Source organism: Dichotomopilus funicola, assembly GCF_033296635.1.
Source record: "Dichotomopilus funicola strain CBS 141.50 unplaced genomic scaffold C8A04scaffold_63, whole genome shotgun sequence".
NCBI classification, from domain to species: domain Eukaryota; kingdom Fungi; phylum Ascomycota; class Sordariomycetes; order Sordariales; family Chaetomiaceae; genus Dichotomopilus; species Dichotomopilus funicola.
In genome coordinates this window covers 139,608-162,701 of record NW_026944084.1, presented here as the reverse complement: position 1 = coordinate 162,701, position 23,094 = coordinate 139,608, and the positions used below count along the sequence as shown (strand labels likewise).

General features: G+C 55.7%; 5 protein-coding genes across 5 annotated transcripts; all 5 read right to left on the bottom strand.

Annotated features, from left to right (window-relative positions):
• Positions 1-1,021: 1,021 nt before the first annotated feature.
• On the bottom strand, positions 1,022-2,914 carry C8A04DRAFT_31291 (amino acid permease/ SLC12A domain-containing protein; the record flags this gene model as incomplete). Its single annotated transcript, XM_062781708.1, has 3 exons — positions 1,022-1,279; positions 1,341-2,269; positions 2,380-2,914. 3 exons carry the CDS (start codon positions 2,912-2,914, stop codon positions 1,022-1,024), a joined length of 1,722 nt encoding a protein of 573 aa, XP_062634563.1.
• A 6,710-nt stretch (positions 2,915-9,624) lies between these two features.
• On the bottom strand, positions 9,625-10,170 carry C8A04DRAFT_31290 (uncharacterized protein; the record flags this gene model as incomplete). The annotated part of the gene is made up of 1 exon (XM_062781707.1): positions 9,625-10,170. The coding sequence occupies one exon, from the start codon at positions 10,168-10,170 to the stop codon at positions 9,625-9,627; it is 546 nt and encodes a 181-aa protein (XP_062634562.1).
• A 1,148-nt stretch (positions 10,171-11,318) lies between these two features.
• Positions 11,319-12,104, bottom strand: C8A04DRAFT_14315 (kinase-like domain-containing protein; the record flags this gene model as incomplete). Its single annotated transcript, XM_062778043.1, has 2 exons — positions 11,319-11,805; positions 11,890-12,104. The coding sequence occupies 2 exons, from the start codon at positions 12,102-12,104 to the stop codon at positions 11,319-11,321; spliced, it is 702 nt and encodes a 233-aa protein (XP_062634561.1).
• Positions 12,105-13,260: 1,156 nt separating this feature from the next.
• Positions 13,261-18,323, bottom strand: C8A04DRAFT_14280 (uncharacterized protein; the record flags this gene model as incomplete). Its single annotated transcript, XM_062778033.1, has 6 exons — positions 13,261-14,410; positions 14,461-14,558; positions 14,658-15,663; positions 15,820-17,795; positions 17,859-17,975; positions 18,024-18,323. The coding sequence occupies 6 exons, from the start codon at positions 18,321-18,323 to the stop codon at positions 13,261-13,263; spliced, it is 4,647 nt and encodes a 1,548-aa protein (XP_062634560.1).
• A 2,160-nt stretch (positions 18,324-20,483) lies between these two features.
• On the bottom strand, positions 20,484-22,648 carry C8A04DRAFT_39320 (phosphatidic acid phosphatase type 2/haloperoxidase; the record flags this gene model as incomplete). The annotated part of the gene is made up of 5 exons (XM_062784547.1): positions 20,484-20,563; positions 20,654-20,968; positions 21,011-21,981; positions 22,092-22,308; positions 22,522-22,648. 5 exons carry the CDS (start codon positions 22,646-22,648, stop codon positions 20,484-20,486), a joined length of 1,710 nt encoding a protein of 569 aa, XP_062634559.1.
• Between the last annotated feature and the right edge of the window lie 446 nt (positions 22,649-23,094).

Below are 23,094 nucleotides of genomic sequence, written 5' to 3'. Positions count from 1 at the left end.
CCTAGGGGCCTAACCGTAAGTGTAATGTATTATACTAAATCGCCTAAAATTACAAAAAAAAATTCAAATAAAATAAGTGTAAATAAAAATACCAGACAACCTAAGATTTTAATACGTTTACCTGCCTAGATCTATGTTGGTGTAGTTCGGAAAGAGGAACCTCGATCAAAGGTATCGCCAAGAGTTGGGGTGCGTTGCCTCTCGCAGTGCTTGGATTTTGCACCGTCCGGTTACTGGTTTGCACCGTCCGAGTAGGCGGTTCGCCAAACTCAGGCTCTAGCCCCACGCGAAATAAGAAGTCTGATGCACCTTCAACAAGTCGCCCCCCTCAATTCCAGAACCCAGCCGTACCCCAGCTTTGAGTTATTCCTGGCGATCGTCTGGTGCATCTGCCCTCATAAAACAGGATTTAATTAGTACCAGAGTAAACATGGCCGCCACAGAAAAGGACCCCCGGGAACTCGAAAAGGCGTCGGGCCTAGCCCACGTGCCCAAGGGCGATGAGTACGAGAGGATGATTTCGGGCATGCTGTAAACCTTCCCACCTGTTTTACTATACAAATGCGATCACTGTGACTGTTTGAATCAGGGTGGTCATGTTGGTGGTTGGGGCGCCAAGCCTCCGTTGGTCGTTTTTAATTCCCGCAACTGTACAAGACAAGAACGGCGAGGAGCCGAGGATGAATCAACCAACAACCAAGGATCAGACACCCATCAGCTCCCGAACATCACCGAAGGGCCATAAACACATCACAGACAACAATGCGAATGAACAGCTAAAATGCACGATCCGTTGGATCAAACGACCCACGGCAATGTATCATTACGATCATGCACAAGACCATCGTATCCAAATCACAACATGCCATCTACCATCCATACCCAACATCATTCAGTACAAGTCAAAACAAATAGGTATTTCAGCTCGCCTCTCACAGGTTGTCACAGACCCCGACATCCAAGACCACTTTAATTGGTATACATGAAACATCCAAATAACCCATCTCAAAACCTTATTTGTCTAAATCAAGAACGTGTGAACATATCGCTTCCACGTCGGCATCGCCGCCAGCCTCGCCCGGTCGGCGTTGATCACATCCCAGTCAAGTTCGCGACGACCGGTGTCGAGGTCGATCTGTTCGGTGCGCAGCCAGCCGGTGCGTTTCCAAAAGAAGCCACCAATCCAGAAAGCGATGACGACGGGAAGGGCGAGGTAGGACTTGAAGAAACCCTGGGCATCGTTGAAGCCACCACCGACGGGGCAGATGGCGGTGTAGAGCTGGGGGAACATAAATGTTAGCCATGGAAACCATTTTCTTCAGTACTGCAAGGTTGCTTACCTGGGCAATGAGGCAGAGGAAGTTGAGGAAGAGGCCGAGGTACGAGCCGTAAACACCACCGATGGCGCGGAAGGGGATCTCGTCCAGGGTGTGGCCCTGCTGCAGCCAAGCCTTGCGGAAGCGAATGTGCGCGAGGCAGATCGAGCCCCAGGTGAAAAGCGCAGCCAGGCCAGACAAGGCGAGAAGCCAGTCAAACACGGTCGGGCCATCGGAGTCAAGGTTGACGTAGGCGAGGGGCGCGAAGATAATGATGGCAACCACAGACCAGAGCGGGCGGCCGGACCGGTCAATGTAGGCAAAGATCTTGGGAGCGTAGCCCTGCTCAGCGAGCGCAGTGAGCGTGCGCGAGCCACCGTAGACGGCCGACACACCGATGGACAGGACGGAAACCAGGATGATGACGTTCATAAACGAGTCGAAGCCATGGAGGTTGGCGTACTTGCCGACGAGCACAAACGGCGAAGCCGCCACGTCAGCGTAGGGGTTGGCCGAACCCAACAGACTGCCGTCGTCGTAGGGGATGAGCAGGCCGACGAAGAAGAGGCCGAGGATGTAGAAAAGCGTGATACGCCAGAACACCTGCTTAATGGCGCCAGGGAGCGAGCGCAGCGGGTTCTCCGCTTCGGCCGCGGCAAGACCGACCAGCTCAGTACCGGAGAAGGAGAAGGCCGCCGTCACGAAGACACTGCAGAACCCACGGAAACCGTTGGCGAATGCGCCGGGCTCGTACCAGTGGCGCGCACCGACGTAGTGGTCGTATCGGCTGCCGTCGGGACCGCCACCGAGAACCATGACGAAGGCAATGATCATGAACACAACGATGGCGGCCAGCTTCAAGCACGACGCCCAAAACTCTTCTTCGGCATAGCCGAGTGCGCCGAAAATGTTGATGACGATGATCGCGACGAGGAAGACGGTAATCCAGACGGCTACGGACAGTAATGTTAGCACATATCGCAAGTTTGAAATTGAAAAAGAAAGGCGTGTAAAGGGGTTTCCACCGTCGGCATAACACTAACAAAATATATCGTTGACTTACCGACATTGATATCCGGATTCCAATACCCAATTGTCATTGAACAGACTGTAAGCTCAAGAGGTAGGACAGCCGCCCATTGCATGACGTAGTTCCAGCCCATAGCGAAGCCCCAAGACGGGTCAATAAAACGAGTCGAGTACGTGTAGAAGCCACCAGAGACCGGGTACATGACGGCTAGCTCGCCGAGGGCGTAGACCGTGTTGAACATCATGACACCGATGATGAGGAAATCGATGAGCAGCGAACCGGGGCCACCGTTGGAAAGCGCCTTGCCGGAGCCGACGAAGAAACCGGCACCGATCGAACCGCCAATTGAGATCATCTGCATATGGCGCGTCTTCATGCTCCGGTCGAGCGTGTCGATTGCGCCGCCGCCTACATCGCGCTTCTGGAACGACTTCAAGGTCAAGCCATTGCGCGTGAGGAAGTCCTCGTCCCGCACTGGGCCCGTCGCCCCATCGTGGGCGTCGAAGGCAGGTGGCGCCAGCACCTCCTTGTCGGGCGTATGAATCTCGCCTTTTTCTTCCGACGACATGGCGAAGGGAAGGGTGGTTGGAGTCGGGGGATGGTGGTGTGAGGGAGGGACAGGGGAAAGGGGAGTAAAGAAATGGGAAAGACGAGGGGAGGGAAGGGGCTTTTAAAACAGAATGGGACGGGATGGGACGGGAAGGGTTGAGATGGGAGGGATGGAAAGGATCTGGATGGGTGTGCTCGGTTGCGGCGACGTTGCGGCTCTCTCCCTGGGTGTGTAACTTAGGTAGCTCTCGCTCCCCTCGTGTAGTGTACGGTGTCGGTCACCAAGTCTTTTTTGGTTACATAGTACTCCCGATAGACATGCACGGCTTCCCAGGGTCCGTATCTCGGCGGGGTCTTTCTGTCGACAAGAGTGGCAAGGACGAGGGGAATGACGAGGGTCTGGGAAATGGGACGGGGGCGAGGTCCAATAACACGGAAGGAGAACAAAGTCCGACAATTGGGCCCAGGTGAGCCCATAGGAAACCACCTGGTTACTGGGGTGTTTCCTGGGAGGGAAATCACAGAAAATGGGCCCAGAAAATGGCTAGAAGCTGCGCGGAAGGCGTTAACGCGTCACGCCTGCAGTGCAGTTGCCCGAGCGGCAGCTAGCTTGACAAGGAAACCGAGGCCTTGGAGAGGGGAACGGCCGAGAGCATCCAGTCCATCAGTCACTTGACGACGCTTCCACGCTTCTCAGGTTCCTGCAAAGTTCCGCAGGCCCGCGCGCCCCAAAACGCCTACGCATGCAAATGCGCACATGGCCATGGTGGCGGGGGCGAGCATCTTTGGTGGAAGGAAGTCGTGGAACAAGCAACCTCGAGCCCAAGAGGTCGTCAAGCCATGCAGCAACCATGCGGGACTGCGGCGCATGACGGAACCGGCAGGCAAAAAGAGGTCGCAACGACGCAACTGCAATAAGAAAGGGGAGCTTCGCAGTCGCCAACGGCCGGGGCCCGTAGGTGGCCCGGGGGTGGCAGCGCGCAGCTCGTCGGGTCATCCCAACAGGCTTGCCCAATCAGGAGATAGCGCATATCGAATCGAACTTGGCCTTGATCGCCGCTGGTAGCGTCCTCCTCGTGTCGGTCGCCCAGTTTGGTTGGTGCCGGCAGCGCGGTCGACCCTCGAAGCCTGTAATAAGTCGGACTTTTTAATTGGCCTCGAGAGGAATTTGTGAGTTTGGCAAAAGAGACGGCCAAGCCGGGGCGGCGCCCCTAGATCTCTCCAGGCTCGATGGCTGGCGGGGTTCACGGGAGGTGGTTCAAGCTTCAAGACCCCAACGACGCCACTGATGCTAATTCCTCTAAGGCTGGTGCTCCCGTGAGCATCAAAATCGTTTCCTTTACAGCATGACGGCATGGCAGTAACGTCGTGCTACCAACTACGCAACGGTTCGAAACGGGTGAATCCTCACCGGGCGGACCTCTCTCAAGCCGCGCATTCGTGGGATCAAAGGGGACCACCTAAATTCAGTGGGTTGGGAACACAATGCTGGCCTTCTCTCCTCATCAGTCGGCGGTACCCCGGTCCAGCTCACGAATGCAGTCGTGGTCCTGTTTGGCAAGCAGCCGCCACATCTTGCCCACTCTGGTGAATGCACCGAGAGTTAATGAGGGGGGCCCCGAAGGGAGGGCATTGTGAGCGTTTGACAGAGTCCGGGCTTGCTGCCATTCGTCCGTTGGGCCAGCAAGCCAAACTCGATCGTCTGGGCATTGCTTGGAATTATCTTGCCAGCTTCCCGACCTGGCAAAGCTTGGTCATTATCCTTGTTGGTGGGCATGGCGGGGCCGGGCGATTTGTGTGAGAGTTTCTGGGGGAGGCGGATTGTGGCTCTTGGCACAAGATAGGTTAGGCCAAAACTTCTTATTGGTTCTCAACTCCCGGGTTCTCACTGGCCCCCTTCGGAGCTCGGGAACGAAGCACTGGGGAAGGCGTTGGGGGAGGATTCCAACCTTATCACAGTGGACCGAGGTGGATATCATCCCGTCGAACAGTCGGCGGAATCCACCAGTCTCGGTCACCCCTGCCGTTTTGTGTCCCAGTGTTCGACAAAGACGCCGTTCTGTGATAAGGGTCGCCGAGATAGGCGGCATTCCCCCATGGAAGCCTTGTCGTTCGGTAATCCGCACAAGTCACCGGTTATCTCTCGCATCCTTCTTGAAGAAAAATCAGGCATCTCCCTACACCTACGATTATCCAGGTCGGCCATTAGTCTTTTCGCGTTATTTTCATCAGCTCGTTGGGACCAACTTTGACTCCCGTCGAGGCAAGTGCGAAGGAACAAGTGTCGAGAGAGATGGAACGATACCAACCCGACCGAGTTAGCCGGACGGCGCATGTGTGGGGGTATCTGGCAATTGCGGGGAAGAAACCCGCTGCAACCCCTGCCCGAGCAGGGGTCTTTCTCCCCTGCTGTTTCCCATTTGATGCGCAAACCCGTACTTCGTACGTCTTCTGGCTTACCAAAACCACCCCAATAAACCAGCCTCGAGGGAGAGAAGCTGATATTCCTCCTAAACATGGAGTTGTGGGTGTGGTTTTTTTTCTACTTGGAACCCTTGCGCGAACTTTCATTGCAGGATAGGAATGTTGAGAGAGGGAAATTACGGAACACAGACTGGCGGCCGAGGCATGGCCGGGGCCGAAACAATTCTTCATGCTTCGGCGCCGTATCCATCTTCACATGCCGGTGGTCCTTCAGCCAAGCCCTGGACTTCCAAACAGCCGCTCGATCTCTTGTCGTGTTCTTGTCGACGCACTACACTATTCATAGGCCATTCGGGGCTTTTGACTAAAAAAGGAAAGCTGGGAAGGCGAACTTACAGCCTGTCTCAGCCGCAACAGTTCAACCTGCCTTTTCGGTACTGTGATCGATTCCAAACTGTTGGAAACCAGACAGCTGCTGTTCAAGGCTGGCGAGCACGCGACTGCTAACCGCAGGAACCGTGCCCAGAACCCTGGACCGAACGCATCCATGCCCAACACGTGTCAGTTGAGACACCACAGCCTGCCATCTTCGCCGCTCGTCATTTCCACTCCCATTTGAGTTGTTTTGTTTCCAATGATCTCACATCTAACATCATCAATGATGAAACAACGTCAAGCCCCCAATTTAGTGTAAGTTCCCATCTTTCCAGCTAACACACCCCCAACCACTGCGCAGCCGCTCTTTCCCAACACAAACGCGCAAGCAGACCTGTGCGACAAGGCACCCCGCAAATTCACACCGCATCCAGTGAAATCTGCAGACTTGGACACCTTCAAGCCCAGCCGCTGCGGGGCGGGCTGTTGGTGTGTCCATGGAAGTGGATGAGGAAGGAGCAGGTCCCCGCCAAGCGCCCAGGCTCGCTGCAAAATCCGAGCATCCCTCAATGCGACGCTAATGTTGGGGGACTTTTCCCAACCGACAGATGGAATACCGGAACATCTCACGTTACACAGGATGTGCCGCGCGACTTCCTGTTACTTGGCTTTCTCTTCATTTGTCGTTCCCGCTTATGACTGCTCCAAACGGCATGTAATGTATGATGCTTTGTGTTATGCCTTGGCAGCCCAGCCAGACAGAGGAGGTCGGTAGGTGATCGAAACGCCACAAAAGTCGGCAACAGTCGGTTGAAGCGCTGCGATCGCATTCCGCCCATCCATCTTTGAGCGCCTCAGCGTCATGCCCCTCCTCTTAGCCTCCTTTTCTGCCCAGATCTTCTTCCCAGTCCACCCAAGAGGAATGAGGATTCGATCACCTGCGGCTGCGGGCATATCATGCCCCAAGCGAGCTATTCTCACCGCGCTCTAGTCAAGGACTAGCGCCCGGTGAAGCGGGGGTGATCTGGCAGCTCCCGTCGTCTGCCGCCCAAAGATAGCACCGTCTGGGCCCTCCTTTCTCACCCCCTTCACCCTTCCCGATCCAAACCCAGGGTTGATGAGGGAGACCCCAGGGATGATATGCGGCCGGAGAGGCCCCCGGGCCAATGTTGATTCTTCCTCGCCAAGCAACCTCGGCATGGCCCTTCGCTTGCTTCCCACCATGCCACTTTAGGCCCCGAAACGGGCTGGCCGCTCTCGCCGTCGGTGAGGCCCGAATGGGAAACATGAAGCCGAGTCGAGATGCAGTTCCAAGGACGTAAATGTGGTTGGGAAGGATAAACTCTAGGCCACTATCAAATCGCTCACATCGATAGGGGAAACTATTATTTTTTGTCTCCCTATCGTAAGACGAAGCCGGCTTGGCCTCAATGCGCCGAAGGAATGTTGGAGTCGGAGCCCGCCGACAGACCAATCGAGCCACAACCCGGGTGGCGCGCTCTAAACCTCGGATCGGGGACGCCCAATGCGACGTGTGGCTTCTTGTCGGCCATTTGAGTACCCCCAAACTCTGGTTCCGTCGATCTGCTCGGATTCCGTCGTGTCGCAACCCGCTCAAAGACTACCTGACCTCAACCGCCTTCTAGTAATTATTTGTTCGGCCGGCCTGCTTACGATGTATGTTCCCCAACCCATCTTGAATTCGAAGGAGTGTCGTCCATTGTGGGATTTAAGTTTGCCATCCGCTAGTGGTTACCCGAGTGGGTGGTCGCCGACGCTTACTCCAACCCAATTCATTGATTTTCAAGGGAGGGGTGAACGATCCGGGGTACAGAAAACATGGAAGACGCAAGTAACGCACCACACACGTGGAGGTTACATGGGCAAAACCAGCGTAGTACGGATGTCTGTGCAGGGCAGAACGTCAAACCGTTGACAGGTCACTCACTCACTGAAGGCACTAGCTTGCCCCTCTGACGATCACCCCCGCCATGCGTTGACCGACGAGACCGTTGGAGAATCCCCGGCCGGCGCCGGCAACTCCGGAAAAGCCGGTCGGCGACCCAAAAAGGGGGTTCGGTCACACGATCCGGGTGACGGGACCTGCAGCAGAACCAGTCCCGAGAAACATCTTACAACTGCACCGTAACAGTGTACACCGTCGCTTTCCCCAGTCTAGTATGGTCTCCGGGCTGAGGGCTTCCCCGCCTCGGATTCTTGCCTTGTGTGCTGGACGCTAGTATAGTCAGGGGGGTGACAACATCAAGGTTGGGCAGCAGAAAGCCGATAGAGTACTGGGCCGAGACCGTAACACCCGTGAGGTTGCAGGATGGGACAAGCGGCCGCAGCCCTTGCTCCGTGTGACGAGGGTAGGACTGATCTCGTGACACATCAGTGTGTTTGTTGCTATGAAATAACGGTATGCAGGTCATATCATACCGTAAAGACCTCCACCAAAGGCCGAATGGAACTATATGGTCGTAAATTTCATGGCCGGCACATACACTTTACTGGGATGCCCACCCCATTATAACGACGCCGTCCTGCGTATGATTCCACCAACCTATTAACCCGATCATGTTCTCCCAGAAGAACGGCAGAGGTGTCCAGAATGGCGATTCCACCAACCTTCACGGCCAACACCAAAGACTCCCCGGTTCCATAGGTGACAAGTTATGTTTCCTATACCCTCACGCTCGTCCAAAAGGGTATGTTACCCGGCACGTTACTGCCACCTGCCAAACTTAAATCTCATGTTTCGCGACTGCCATGGTGTTCATCACTCTGCTTCACTCCGGTTACGCGAGCACTCAACCAGACCCGCCGATAAAATTCACCCTTCGTCTCTCCTGCTGATTAGGCCCCTTCTCCGCTACGCTCCAAGAACACAATTATTTATCCTCGTACTTACTTTCCATTCACGTTGGAGGCCTTCCTCCCAGTATGTGACCCCCGGTACTCGAAATTGAAATTGAACAAGATTGACGGCTATTGTTTCACTCCAAGATGATAAAACCCAACTTGCGGCGAGATGCGAGGACTTATCCATTCGACGGCTAGTATAACATCAGCTCCATCAGTATAATACTCGCGATGGTTTGCATGATTCAAGACTGCTCGGCACATCGTCGAAAATGAATGTCCAATGGGCGTTGACGAGCAGTGGCCAGCTTCATGACAGCAAAAATAAGTTTGCCCAGTATTACTCGAGGAAAGGATGACTACATACATGGCGGTACTAATCACGCTGACTATGGAGCAAGAATTGGCCAATCTGGTAGCACCTGGTTGGGCCCGGTTTAGATGCTTAGCCTGGTAGTCCCGTAGTCCGGGTCAACACCATCCTCTCCGTGCCAACTTGCCTTACTAGCCCCTTAGCTAAACACTGTTCTCTTTCCTCTTTCTGCAGACCAGCTCACTAGTAAGTGCAAACTATGTAGATGTGAAGGTAGGTAGCCTTACTCTGACCCGAGCGTGATGTGTTCAACTTCGATCAACGAGCGTTCAACCTGCAAGGCCTCTCCGGAACCCTTAGATCCCAGGCAGCTCATCGGCCTATAACCCAGGGGTTTTAAACGTGTCTCAGGCCCATCTCAGTTGCCAGAAGACAACTACCCTCCAGTTTTAACATCCAGGAGTGGTAGCTCGGACATGTACGGGGTATCATGAGAAGGACTTAATTAGAGAAACCCCTCAAACAACGGGTGTGGTTCTCGTGTCCGTCTAAGCGTACACCTCGCACTAGCATAATTCAACGTCTTCAGACAAAAGACCAACGAAACGACGGGAAAGAAAGAAAGTTGAAAATCAATAATATTACGATAATATGACCAAACATCGCCTGATACCCCCTGCTAATAATACTCCAAAGGCTCAATTAGCTTCCGCTTTCTCGCCAAACTCGCCGGCCTCCAATATCTCAACCCCCGCTTACTCTTCTTCGTCCTCCTCCTCATCCTCATCCGCATACTGCACATGGAACTGCACCAACAACCAATCCGCCCCCGCAGTCTGCCTCCACGTGCTCCCCGCCGTCGCCACAATCTCCCGTGTACCCTTCCGCCCATGCCGGAACAGACTAATCTTATACACCAACGCTACAGCCATCAAATCGACCTCGACAACCAACGGGTCCCCATGGATACGGAACCCATGGAACTTGCGACCGGCGCCGGCCTGCAACACGTCGACAACGTTGGGCTCGGTGTCCTTGCTCAGGGGCTCGCACGAGTTGCGCGGGGCGAGGAGAGGGTTGATCATGACGCAGTCGTGCGCGATGTACTCCTTGAGCGACTCCGGGTCGTCGCAGAGGGCGCGCCAGAGGAGGGTCTCCATCTCGCGCGCGGCGGCGTGGTTGCGCTTGGAGATGGTATCGAGACGGGTGTTGGAACCCATGGTGGTTGAGGAGGAGACGTGCGGGCCTTCGCCGGGGACGGTTTTTTTCTTGTCGTTGGTGAGGCCGAGTGCGGTGGGCATTGTGTCGTCTTTTGGGGAGGGTTATTTATGGCAAGGTTGTTTTTTTTTCTTCGTCTTAAGTTCGTCGCGATAGTGGCGATAATTAGAAGTTTGGGATATCTCCGTGTTAAGCTTTTTGCGTGTATCTCAGCAAATCTATTAACAAATGCTGGCAATCGTCAAGCGTCGTAAAAAGTCAACGTATTGCTATTCAACCAAAAACTGGGCCATCCCTCTCTATTATTTAAAAACCCTTTTTATCTCCCCATCTCCCCCAATGACGACAACACATCCCTCTAAATCAAACGCCACGATTCCCTTCTCACAGAAAGGCACCAGCAGCGGAAGAAAAATCAAGAAACCGGGACGGGGGCAGCAGCCGAGTCAATGCAGAAAGCCATGGATCCCGGAACGGGATGCGGGTGCGCCGTTGACTGACGTCACACTTCTGCCCACTTTGGCCGTTGTCCAACCCACCCAACCCACCCAGATGAGAGCCAAGCTTCACGACTCGTGTTTTCACTCACGCACAGCCTCACGGTCTCGAGACAATTGACCCTTGACTCCGCAGGCCGTTGTAACCGTTAGAAAATCTGGGCCAGGGCCAAGGAGATCCGGTGATCAGGGTCTTTCGAGGGCCCGGGTTCTGCACTCTGCCCTTCCACGTTCAGACGCGTCGTTGGATTTTCCTTCTACGGGACTGTCTCCCGGTTTGTCACACCAGAGACCGAGAAATTCAGACACCAGGCAGCACATACGGCGAGTAAAAAAGAACTGAAAAATACACATGGGAGATTCGGTCCAGAAAGATCGCGATGCCCCCGGCCAGCAGGCTGAAACTCACCCCTTTCTTTCTCGAACCCAAACTTCCCAGCACGGGTTCCCGTCGCAACAAGCACGCTCAACCGGCCGTGCATGAACCGGGCGAGCCGGCTTATCCCGGCCTCTTCCGGCCTGCCGACGGCGCGGTATGTACACCTATTACAGTAAGGGACCAAATTCAGATACACCCCATACGGATTAAACGCCAAACGCGATACAAGCTTGACATACCGCCACCTTTCAACCACCACAACCCATTTACAAATTTGGTATAGAATTTGCTTTTCTGGCCGCCGATTCTGGCCGAGCAGATACACCACTCATGGGACCCAGATACTGTTCCACGGTCAGGTTGCCTCCTCACTCCTAGATCTAAGAAACTCCAACAACTTCTCCGAATCGTCCACCTCATCCCCAACAGCAACCGAAGGACCAAGCCTAGTATAAAACGGCCTTTCAAAATACTCCGGGTAGAACCCAGCATATTCCCAGTCAATGATCGCGTTGATCTTCAGCATATCAGGGTCAACAATGACGTTCTGCTGCGACAAGTCGTTATGGCAGAAAACGAACTCGTCTTGGTCAGAGACTTGCAAACGCCAGTCGTCTGTCTTTATCTGCCGCATGACACGGTATGATGGGATGACGAGACCCGATGGCCCGCCTATTCGGTTTGATCGTACAGTTTTGAGCTTTGCTAGGTGGATCGAAAGCTCCTTGTTTACAATGGCCCTTTGTTCTTCGGATAGGGAGGACATACCTACGCCTTCGATGTACTCGGTGGCTAGGTAGTATGCTTCGTCGTCCTCGAAGTCAAGGTATAATCTTGGGACTCTGGATATAAACGTTAGTAATTCTCTTCCTTCCGGGTAGTCTTTGTAAAACTCAGCCCGAAACAACACGCCTGAGGCTACGTACGGGATATCAGTATGCTGGCGGATGTACCGCAGTGCTGCCGCTTCGTTCATAAGACGTTCCTTTCCGAGTCGGGGTACGTGGAGACACCGGTAGCCAGTGCGATACTCCCTGGGTCGTAAATTCCGCTTGATGAACACATCTTCTCGGTGGTAGTATTTCCTCTCAAACGTCTGCGCGAAGCAGCCGTCCTCGAGATCTTTCTTTTCTGTAGACATGCTTATACTGCGGGGGTGTGATGTACACCTTGTCAATTTGAGGATTGGCTGAGAGGCGTAGGGACCGAGGGTAACATACAAGACAGATAACACGGGCTCGGGGTTGGTCAGTAGTGCTGGGGGACTTTGTTTGGGTTCCGTAACCGATTCAAGAGGCCGACCCGCTCGTCAGTCTTGTTGTTGTCGAGTTCACGGTGAGTTCTGATCACCCATCGGCCGTTGATGATCGAAAGCGGGGCCGCTGCTGTTGGCAGACACCAGTGTCGGTAGCTAACTACTTCGACCAACTCACGCGGACTAACCGAACGGAGGCTGGTCTTCTTAGTTTGAAGGCCAAGGAGTACCTAACCTCACGCTAACGGCACTGTCATTCCATCTGCCCCCGTTCCGTATCTACCTATCTATCCAAACCACCATTCCCATTCACAATATTAATCACGTTGATACCAATAAGAATGACAATAACACTAGGAATAAGGATAACCATGACAATAATGACCATAGTAAGGATGATGATACAACACAGTTACTAGGTACTACAACTAATTCCCCAGTTCTAAACCCGCCAAAGCAATGGGCGAGTACCCATCACCATTAGACTGTTCACTAAACTGGGATAATCTCTAATTATTCGGTGAGAATGATCGACCAAGGGGGGGAAGAAAGTAGCAAACCCGGGTTCAAAAGCAAAAAGAAGAAGAAAGACCAAGGATATAATAGTATATAATAGTAATAACAAGCCCCCCCCCCTCCAATTCCCTCCATCACGCCCAAACGCCGCTTGTTCCATGTTCCATACACAGATCATGCTGTTGTACCTTATCATATCATCCCCGACCAACTCTTCATCATCTTCTGGAAAGCACAATACAATACGTTCACCATCCATCACCTCAAGGAATCGCCATTAACCCTAGCTCGCCCGCACTCATTTCCTCGATATCCTCATCCACCCATCCACCCATCAACCCCAAACTCCATCCATCCACCGCATCACAAGCTCATTCACCTCACACAAACTCGTTCCAGCATCACCATACCCACCATAATTGCCGCCCTCATCAAGATCCGCCAACACATCCACCGCGCGATCATCATCACCTGCTCGACCCATAATCAACATCCACGGCTGAACCGCGGCACCGTCCTAGGGTTTCTAGCCTTGGTTTCCCACCTCTTTTCCCTCTTGCTTATGTTGCTGGGCCTGCTCCTGCCCCTGCCCCTGGTGCTGCCCCAGCGCCGGTGGTTGTTGCTGTGGTGATTTCTGTTGCGATGATGTCTGCGCTTGTGCCTGTTCCTCAACCAGGTTTTGCGCACCTAAGTCACCCCTAGCAAAACTCAAACTCGCCCTCCGCAGGTTGACCATCATCTTCTCCACTAGTGCTGAGCTATCGTTGGTATTGGCGTTGCCGTTGGTATTATTATCCTCCCTCGCAACCAACCCAGCATTAGCCGCTGGCGCACCTTGCGCGCCTTGCATCGGCAACCCAGGAATGGGAATCGGCACTGGCGTCTCTTTAACACGCGCGGGCGCTCCCGGGGATGATATCGCAGGCGATTCCTTAATTCGCACGGATGCTCCTGGGGACGGCGCTGCGGGCGCTGCGGCCGAGCTTGGGGTCGGGGTCTTCGGAGAGCTGGTCGGGGTCGAAGCAGCAGCCATCTGTCGAACATATGGAGGCAGTGGGATCGGACTGTGGCTCTGTTTTGTGAATACCGCCTTTGCCGGTGCCGTGGCTGGCGCAGGCTGTGATGTGGCCTGTGGCTGGGGTGGTTGCGGTGGTTGAGGTGAGACTTGGAAAGTGTGCTGGCTAGGTTGAGCCATATGTGGTTGAGGGTAGAACTGGGGTGCTCCGTATTGTGTTTGACTCGGCGGGTGCGGTGACACCGGTATAGGCTGCGGGCCGTTATGCTGCGCCAGATAACCATGGTGATACATCGGTGCCGGGCTGCCCGAGGCCATGGGAGGGTAAGGGGATGGTGACTGCGAAGTGGGAGGCGGCCGCGGGAGTAGTTGTGGGTACGCAGAGGAGGTTTGGGGGTACTCGGGGCGTGGTCTGGCGGGCTGCAGATTCGATGCGGCAGCCTGTTTCGCTGAACCTTTGCTGTTACCTCCAGACAGCGCTTTCTGGGCTTTAGCCATGAACTGTTTGAAGTTTCCGTCCTGCGCGTTGGGGTAAGCGTTCCATGCATTAGACGGACGATGCCCCGAGTCCCTGTGGCGCGTTAGTATTACCATGAAAATGAAAAAGTAAAGTTTATCTTGGTTGACCTCGGGAAAACATACCTCTGATACGCCCCCGGCGCTCCTCCCGGTCCGCCAACTCCAGGCTGTGACTGTGACTGCGACTGCGACTGCGGTTGCGTGTGGCCGTTGCCACCAGGGGAAGGGAGTGCCGACGCCGTCATCGGAGCAGCCGCGCCCGTCATGGACACAGGCCACTGCGGAGAGTGCTGAGGATGATGTTGTGGCGGATGCTGCTGCGGATTATGCTGCGCATGCTGCAAGTTCTGGGGATGCTGCGAAAACTGCTGCTGGTGCTGGTGTTGCACGGATGGTCCTGATGTCATGTGAGCGGGGGGCCAGGATAATCCAGGAAGCTTCGGGAATCCATTACTACCTCCGACGGGAGCGAACCGATCCGACGAGTACGGTGCCGAAGCGCCCTTGCGCGGGACGTCCGGGCCAGGGAGCGGGTACGGCTGCACTTGGAAAGTGTGCTGATGTTGCGGGGCCTGTCGTAACGGCGCCTGCTCCTGCTGCTGCTGCTGCTGCGGCTGATGATATTGATGTTGATGATGATGCATATGCGGCGGCGGTGGTGGCATGAACTGCTGCTGCTGAGGATGCTGGGGAAACACATGCTGATGAAACGTCGGCTGTTGCGCTGGTGGCCGCGCCGCCATAGGCTGCGCCTGGAACTGCTGAAAGGCCGGTCCCGGTGCCGGGGAAGGCGAAGGTGAAGGCGAGTTGACAGCAAACGTGTGCGAGGTGAACGGGGCCGGAGTTTGACCAGGGGCCAGGGCAACCGGCTTCCTAGGCTTGTAAACATACGGCTTCTCCTTTTTCTTGGCAGCCGACACACCAGCCTGCGGGAGCCCAGTGAACGCAGCAGTGTAGCCTAGATGCCCGCCGGGAACTAGCGGCCTGGCCTGAGCGACCGAAGCAACCCGCGCAGGGGGCGGCGGTTTCGGTATGGTGTCCAGGAAGTTGCCCTTGGGATTATGCCATGGCTTTGACGGATCGTCCGTGTATTGGGCCTTAGCCTCCGTGGACGTGTTGCCAAGGTAATGCCAGATCTGGTCCGCGCGCGCCAGGTCGATCTTGACCTGTGCCCTGTTCTTGATGACCTCCCCGCCGTGGAACTCGGCCCAGGTAAATCCAGGCCCGAATTCGTCGTCCTTCCGGGGTGCCTCGTCGGCCGACCGTTTCGCGTTGATCTCCCTCTGCGCCTTTCTGGATGTCGGCATCGGGATGGCATTGGGCGACGCCTTAGGCAGACGGAAGTCCGCAGGGTCCGGCAGCAGCAGCCATTTCCATTCGACTTCGACGCGGTCACTACAAGTTGCTGTTAGTACACACTCACCTCGTAACTGATTCCGCTGTTGAACATGATGTTGAACATACCCATTGGGAATGATGTCGAGAAGCAGTGTCTCCTCATCAAAGCGGTTCTCAACAACCACACCCGCAAAGATCTCCCCGCGGTAATACTGCAACTGGCACACATCATTCTTCTTGAGCGCCTTCGCAGCCGCCCGGACCACAGGGCTCTCCGACAGGACATCGCCATCCGCCTTCCTATCTCTCTTCGTCCGATGGAAACGGCAGCTGAATTCAAATGCCTGCTCCTTATACTCGGTCCCATCTTCCCCAAACACGGGCACTTCCGCTTCTTCCACAAACACCCCCGCAGCCGCCGCGCACGTGGCATGGTAGGCTCTCGGGCATTTCTTCTGGGAGCACTGGAAGCACGCGCCGCGTTTGGATCGGCAGTACAGGCACTTGAGCTCCAGCCGCGCCTTGTCGATCGCACCGGCATTTGCGATGATCTCCTGCCCGTCCACCGTCTCGATGTATGTCTCGGGCAGGTACAGCGCACACATGCGATGGGCCTTGCGGCCGTCGTCGGTCGGCATGATCTCGGCCCCCGGGATATCGCTCGGGCAGAGACAGCACGGTGGCTCGGCGTGCGCCTTGAGCCGGACGCGGACCTTTTTGGTCTTGGTGCGCGGCTCTTTGTCGTTGGCGCCCCGCTTGCGTTTCCGGCCGGGGGCTTTGACGCGAACGGTGTGACTCGAGGGGGGACTCGGAAGACCCGTATCTAGGTCGTCGTCATCCTCGTCCTCGTCTTCCTCGTCCGTCTCCTCATACTCCGTCTCTTCCCCACGGAGCTTCCGCTCGATCTCGTACACGTCAACCCACACACTGTCCTGAGCCTGGGCGCACTGGCACTTCTTGGCGATCTTGCCCATCGGGAGCCAGCTGTCCAGCGCAAAGTTGACAGCCTCGGCGCAGTTGTATCCGAGGTTGTATCCGGAGTGGTAGCCGTAAGGGTAGGTGACGACGAACTCGCCGGGGTAGGAGACACACTTGTTGACCGTGATGTTGTAGTTCTGCTTCAGGTGAGATGGGGAAATGAGGAACCCCTTGTGTCGGAGGAACTGATCGCACGCCTTCGCTTCCGTCGGCCAGATGTTCTTCATCGCAGCCTCGAACCGCCGGGCATCAGCCTGGGAAATGCTGTACCACTGTTTCGGCGCTCCGAAGTGCAGGTAATTGATACTGTAGAGATCAACATCCTCTAGATGCCACGCAAATGTCGCTTTCCACATGCCGAGATACAGGTACGCCGTGTTGACACCGGGAACCTTAGTGCCGAGCACATCGAGAAGGTTGGGTAGGTTGTTCAGATTCCACTGATCGACAGAGTCATCGAACAACGTGCCGGGAAGATCAGCCCCATACAGCGGCGGAGCGTAGGTCAACGTCTTCCAGTACGTCTTCTCCAGCTCCTCGCACCGTTCTGGCGTGAATTCGGAGATGTCCATGTGATAGTCCCAGTCCCTAAAAGCGGCTTCATCAATCATCGCCGAACCCTCGCGACGGATGTACTTCCGCCGCGCCGACACGGACTGCGTCTTGGCCTGTTTGGATTGCCTCACAGACCCCATCCGCCGGACAATCGGCGGCCCATCCTCGTCGCTGTCCTCCCTCTCCTCCTCGACCGACTTCACAACCTCCTCCTTTTCGGGCGCCGGCGATACGGGCGTCATCGGCCGGTCCTCGTCTTCCTCGGGGTCCTCCTTTGCGCCCCGCGTCGACCTCCGCGTCGCTCGTCCTCCTCGCCCCCGTTTCTTCGCCGGGCTGGGATTCGCAGCGGCAGCGCCGCGAGTTCTAGTCGCGGCCCTACGATCGGCATTGGCCCGGCGCTCTCCACGTCTAGCGGGCGGTTGGTGCTCGCTTTGGTCGCAGAGCTGTCGCCACTGCGGAAGGTTGTAGGAGCGCTGATGCAGGACGTTGACCTGCCGGTAGGTTCCTGTGGATCCCATAATCTCTTGCTTGATCGGTTCGCGCACTCGGATCTGCTTGATCAAGTTGTCGATAGGCGGGAGCGACTCCTTCCACTCTTGCGGCGCAATGATCTTGATAATACCGGATTTCATGCCATATTTGTCGACCTTCTCCATCTGCAATCTCTTTGTTAGCAAGCTTGGGACAGTAAGTCAGGACCGGTAAGGTGTCTGGCGTACGAAGCGTTTGAAGTCCTGGAACTGCTTCATAGTCGGTTTGAAGACAGGCACAGTGCCAGACCAGTGGTCAGGGAGAATCTCCCCGATATCCTCCACAACCGGCGGCTCCGGCCCATCCTCTTGTCCAGCCTCTGGTGCAGCCTCTGGTGCAGCCTCGGTCGCCACCTCCGGCTCAACCTTGGGTTCTTCTTCTTCTATCGGCGCATCCCCCACGTCGGTTTTAGGCTCGGCCTTGAGCTCGGCCTTGATTTCCGCTTGAAACTCGTCCTCGAGGGCGCCGTCTAGCTTGCCGGCGACTTCGTCGAGGTCGCTTAGTTCCGAATCGCTGCCGTCGGCGTCCACGGCATCGTTGCTATCTGGCGGCGAATGCAGGGCGGCGGCCGGTTTGGGGTTGACGCTGTCGGCCGGCAGCTCGACGTCCATGGCCACGGGAGGCGCCGGAGCGCCAATCGCTTCGATGGACATTGTGCTGGGCGCTACATGCGTCCTATCGGTTCTATTTCGTCCGTCCACAATGCCGACAAGTTTTGAACTTTTTTCGTTTCTTTTTGGTGAGGAAAGTTTTCGTGTCCTATCGCTCAGTTGCCGGCGAATTGCACGAGGTGACGAAAGATGATCGCCAAAGCGCTGGGACGTTCAAGTGTCAGTCGGACAAATGCCGAGTCGGAAAACGGGTGGGTGAGCGAGCAAGCGCTGGGATTCGACAGAGACATCAATCCCTCTCAAGATTTCGCGGTTCCCCCCCTGTTGTTCGGCGGGGGCTGGGGACAAGGACGGGCGACAAACTGAACTTGACGGCTTGCCGAAGGGGAATCGAATTCGGGAGGATTCCGGGTTGATCGCTCCCCAGCAAGGGCCTGCGCACGCTGCGCAAAGGGGAAAAAATGCGGGTGGGACCACCAAACGGGAATGGTGCTTTGGCGGCTGGTTTCAGTGGGCAACAGCGCTGCAAGTGACCTGAACCGGCCCTGCGAGACAAGCGCCCTTGACCTCAACCTGCGAAAAAGCTGATTTGGAAAGAGCGCAAAAGTTGGCTTGCCAATTCCACCAAATGCAAGGTCTTTCACCTTGAAGCAGTGTCCCTCGAGTTTCAAATGAATAGCTATCGGCAAGTTGTGCGACTCGAGATCGGGCTGCAAAGTCGGGCCGCGTGGTAGGTAGAAGAGATGGAAAAGTCACCAGGTCGCATGGAGCAAACGGCAGGCGCGAAGCAAGGTTCTGTCGCCACACTTTCCTTCGACTTGCTGGGAAAATGAAGGTTCCATGACGCGCTAGCCTTAATACGGCAGAGACGCCGGGGCCTTCGCGCACGAATGTGACCACATGATTGGTTACGGAGCCCGGCTGAACCGTGGGCGACCACACCCCAGCGCCAAGACCTCGAGCGAACGTCATTTTTTGCTTCACCTCCATTGTTCCCCGACGTGGACATCACGGCCTGCAGCGGGAGGTAGACGAAAATAGTGATGGAATTAGAAAATAGAATCATATTCTCATCGCTGTCATATCTCGGTAATTCTGTCGAATGATGATAAAGGTCCAAAGCATCGATTACGGCCTCATCTTCGAGGTCTCATCAGTTACGGTAAACAGGTAGAAACAGTCGGAGAACCTCGTGATGGTGTTTTGAGATGTTGTAATTGTGCGATGCGGCGGCTATTGCGCCGGGCACACATGAAGTCTCACGAAGAATCAAACTTCAACAGCGGGGCGTTAGAAAAACACCACCTCCCATGCCCTCCTCCCCCAATCAGACCGCCAAACCCCCTCAACAGTAAAATGAACTCCAACCATTCTAACATCCTCCCTCAAAACGTCCCTCGTGTCCCTCAACATGCAACCACATGCAGGGCTCACACAACCATCCCATACCCTTGGGAAGCGTGAGTTGATCGCGCTCGCAAATCGGGTCTCCCCCAGATTAGATAAGATCTCACGAGCCAAACACAACGCCGCTGCCCCTGAGCCGCACCCCAAAAAAAGGCTGGGCAATCAAGTGGAACAACACGTGGGAAAGGGGAGTTGTCTTGGGTGCAGCAGCAGCAGCCTGCCGGCAGGGCGCGGCCGGGCCTTGTGTGTGGTCCAACCGAGCAGCCTGCCTTCGTTGGGGTCCGCCGTTGTGGGATGTGGGGGTGTCTCCTAGAAATTCCGGCCACTCACCTCACCAAGGGTTAGGTGAGGGGATGGATGGAACTGGGTGGGAGGACAATGACGATGAGTTGCAGGCAGCCTGATCTGAGGGTCGAGAAGATGGGGGTCATTGAACGGGTTGAAACTGATTTCTGTTTTCGTAAACGTGATATGTTGATGACAATCTGCATTCGACGTCGACATATTTGAGAGCTTCACTTTCTGTCCATCTTCAGTTGAACGCTTCACATTCCGACAATTAAAACTCCCTACCTGAACATACCTTACGCAGCAGGTTCTAACACCGTAAATCTTCATTACCAATATATGCGGGCAAGCGCCAGCCAAACAAACGGCCCAGCGCTCGAACAAGCTACATGAAGCTAAGGAAGGTAGAAAATGTAGATACATACATACATCCATGATCACAGCAAATCTATGCACCCACCCCTAAGCTTACTAAGTTTCCCATAATATTCGTCGTCATGCCATTCATTATACACTTGCAACCTCTGCACCCAAGCCGACCAGTTCAAACAGCGACAAACAGCCGTCAACTGCTAGCCATCCGATCCCTGCGCAGAATGGTTAGTATCATGCATGTCTCGCCCAATCATAACGAGTAAATCATGAAAGATAGCAAAAAGAAGGAAAAGGAAACATACCAGCGTAAACAACCAACTTCGTCACAACCTCCACATCATACCTCACTCTCGGTTTCACCAATTTCGAAAAAACCTCCTTCTCCCCTAACTCATCCTCCTGCCCCAAATAGAAATCCACCCCCTCGGTAGAGTTCGGCCCCGGCGCATCGGGCTTCGCACTCGCCACCACCGTCCCCGTCCCCATCATCTTCTCAAACCCCGCCACACTAGCAACACTGCTCTGCACGCCCGACGCCTTCGAATACGCCCCATCGACAGCAGCCGCCTTCTCTCTCAGCCCGTTCAAGCTCGCCGTCCCTTTCAGCCCGGCACCACCTGGCGGGGGGGACGGCGACGCAGACACGTTATTCGGCACGCCGGCATCGCTTCCCAGGCTCTCACGCCGCCGACGCTCGCGGTACGCCAGCGTCTCGTACGCGTCTGCGGCACTCTGGGGACCAACACTAACGGAACGACCCCGGCCGGGCCCGCGGAAACTGCGGACCAGCTTGGGAAAGTCGCTGACGTTGGGTAGAACATTGTCGTCGCGCACATGCAGCGGCACGTTTTTGTACTCAGAGGCCGGGACAAAGAAGCGGCGAGGCAGCGACAAGCCATGGGTTTCGATAACGCGGTAGAGATGCGGGAGGACTTTTAGGAGCGTGGGTTTCATAACCCCGCGCCAGGCAAACACGGCCGCAACGCCGAGGACAACGCGAGTAATAGCGCGCGGCCAGCCGAGGGCGGCCAGGTCGAACGTGGCGAAGGGGCCGTTGTAGATGGCGGCGAAGACGGAGTGGCGCGCGAAGCGCCAGGTGCCGAGCTCGTGGCCGATCACGACGCCTGCGAAGGCGACGCTGTCGTCGAAACAGGGGCAGTCGTCGGCGGGTTCGGGGTGGACGCGCACGAACACGATGATGGCGAGCGCGACGGCGATGGGCGCGATGTAGGCGCTGCCGTATAGCCAATTTTCGAAGCTCGGTGCGTAGTAGAACTCGACGAGCGAGATGGCTGCGCCCATCAGGGAGCCGAGGATCACGTCGACGAAGCCGTGCATGCCACAGTACAGGCGGCCGATGACAATCGAGAGGGCGTAGGCGTAGGCGAGTACTTCGAACGCGAGGGAGACGGTTGGGGAGAGCGGATTGTTTTCGCGGTGGAGCATAAGCACGGCATAGACGGCGACCGAGACGGCGTTGGCCGAGTGCGTGGAGGGAAAACCGTACTCGAGGGCTGCCGAGCCGGACATGGTAATACGCTGGAGCGGCGGCGATAACGGGCGCGGGAGCGAGCACATGTCCTTGATAAAGCCCGTGAAGCAAACTCCCGCAGCGAGAATATGAACGAGCCTGTTGAGTTAATCGAGGAGTTCCCCATCGATGTCAGCCCAGCTGGATTGGATATGGCTTTGTCCGACCCCTCAGCGCCGTTTAGGTGGCGGTTCCGGGTTTCTACCTACCCCTTGGCAAAGTCCCTCCAGCCGCACCAGAAAAGAATTGGTAGCCCGACCATGAAGAAAGTGTGTGTGCCGAGATTAGCCGTAATCGCAAAGTAGCTATCGAGCGCGGGCGTGCGCATGAGGTTCTGGAGGTAAGCGAGGTAAGGTGTTTCCCACCGCACGATCGGGAGGAGTCGTTGTCGCAGGTTGTATCGCCATTTCGGAAGAGCGCGTTTGTCTAGTAATGGGTGTCAGTCCTGACGTCTTGTATTCATGCTTGCATCCCGTCAAACGGGTTGGTTGTATTCGCAGGCCTTCAGTTGAGAGCCACGAAGCTCTGAAGAGCGCGGGGCATTTAAGGGGCGGACGAGCACATTGGGGTCATCCCAGATAAGAATGCGCCAGTACAAGTTGGACACCAGAGTGCAATTGGCAAAAACCATGGACATACAATGGTGCAAGCTCCTCAACCCAGCATCGACAACATCCTTCTGGCCTTTCGGCTCGACGATCGTGGGAACCGAGCCGGTCTCAGCAGACGCTGCACCAGCGGCAGCGCTGCTACTCGGCGCGCCCATTGGAGGGGAATTCGGTCGTTCGGGTGATCGTGCCGAGGTACCTTTATCCAAACGTGGCTACTGTCACCAGTTTGGATCCGAAACACACGGAACCTCAGCGGCGGAAACACGGGGAGACGTCGGGATCGGTACGATGGTGGCTGTGAGACATTGATGTCGTCGTGGTCCCGAGGAGACGAGGTTCGTTCATCGGACAGACAGCAGTCAGACAGACAACGGGACGAAAAAAAAGTCGGGCCCACGGGAACCGGGACTTCCTGGCGCACAGCACGCAACTGGACTTGACATCCACTGGACCATGAAGGTGTCCTGCCAAGCCTGCCTGCCGGAGGGCTGCCTGATTGGCCCGTGGTTCCAGGGGCAGAAGCTCCCGCGTTCACCGCCCGGCCAAAAACGCGAGCTGATTCGCCGGAGCTCACTAAGGCCCTGTTCTGCCAGGTCTTCCA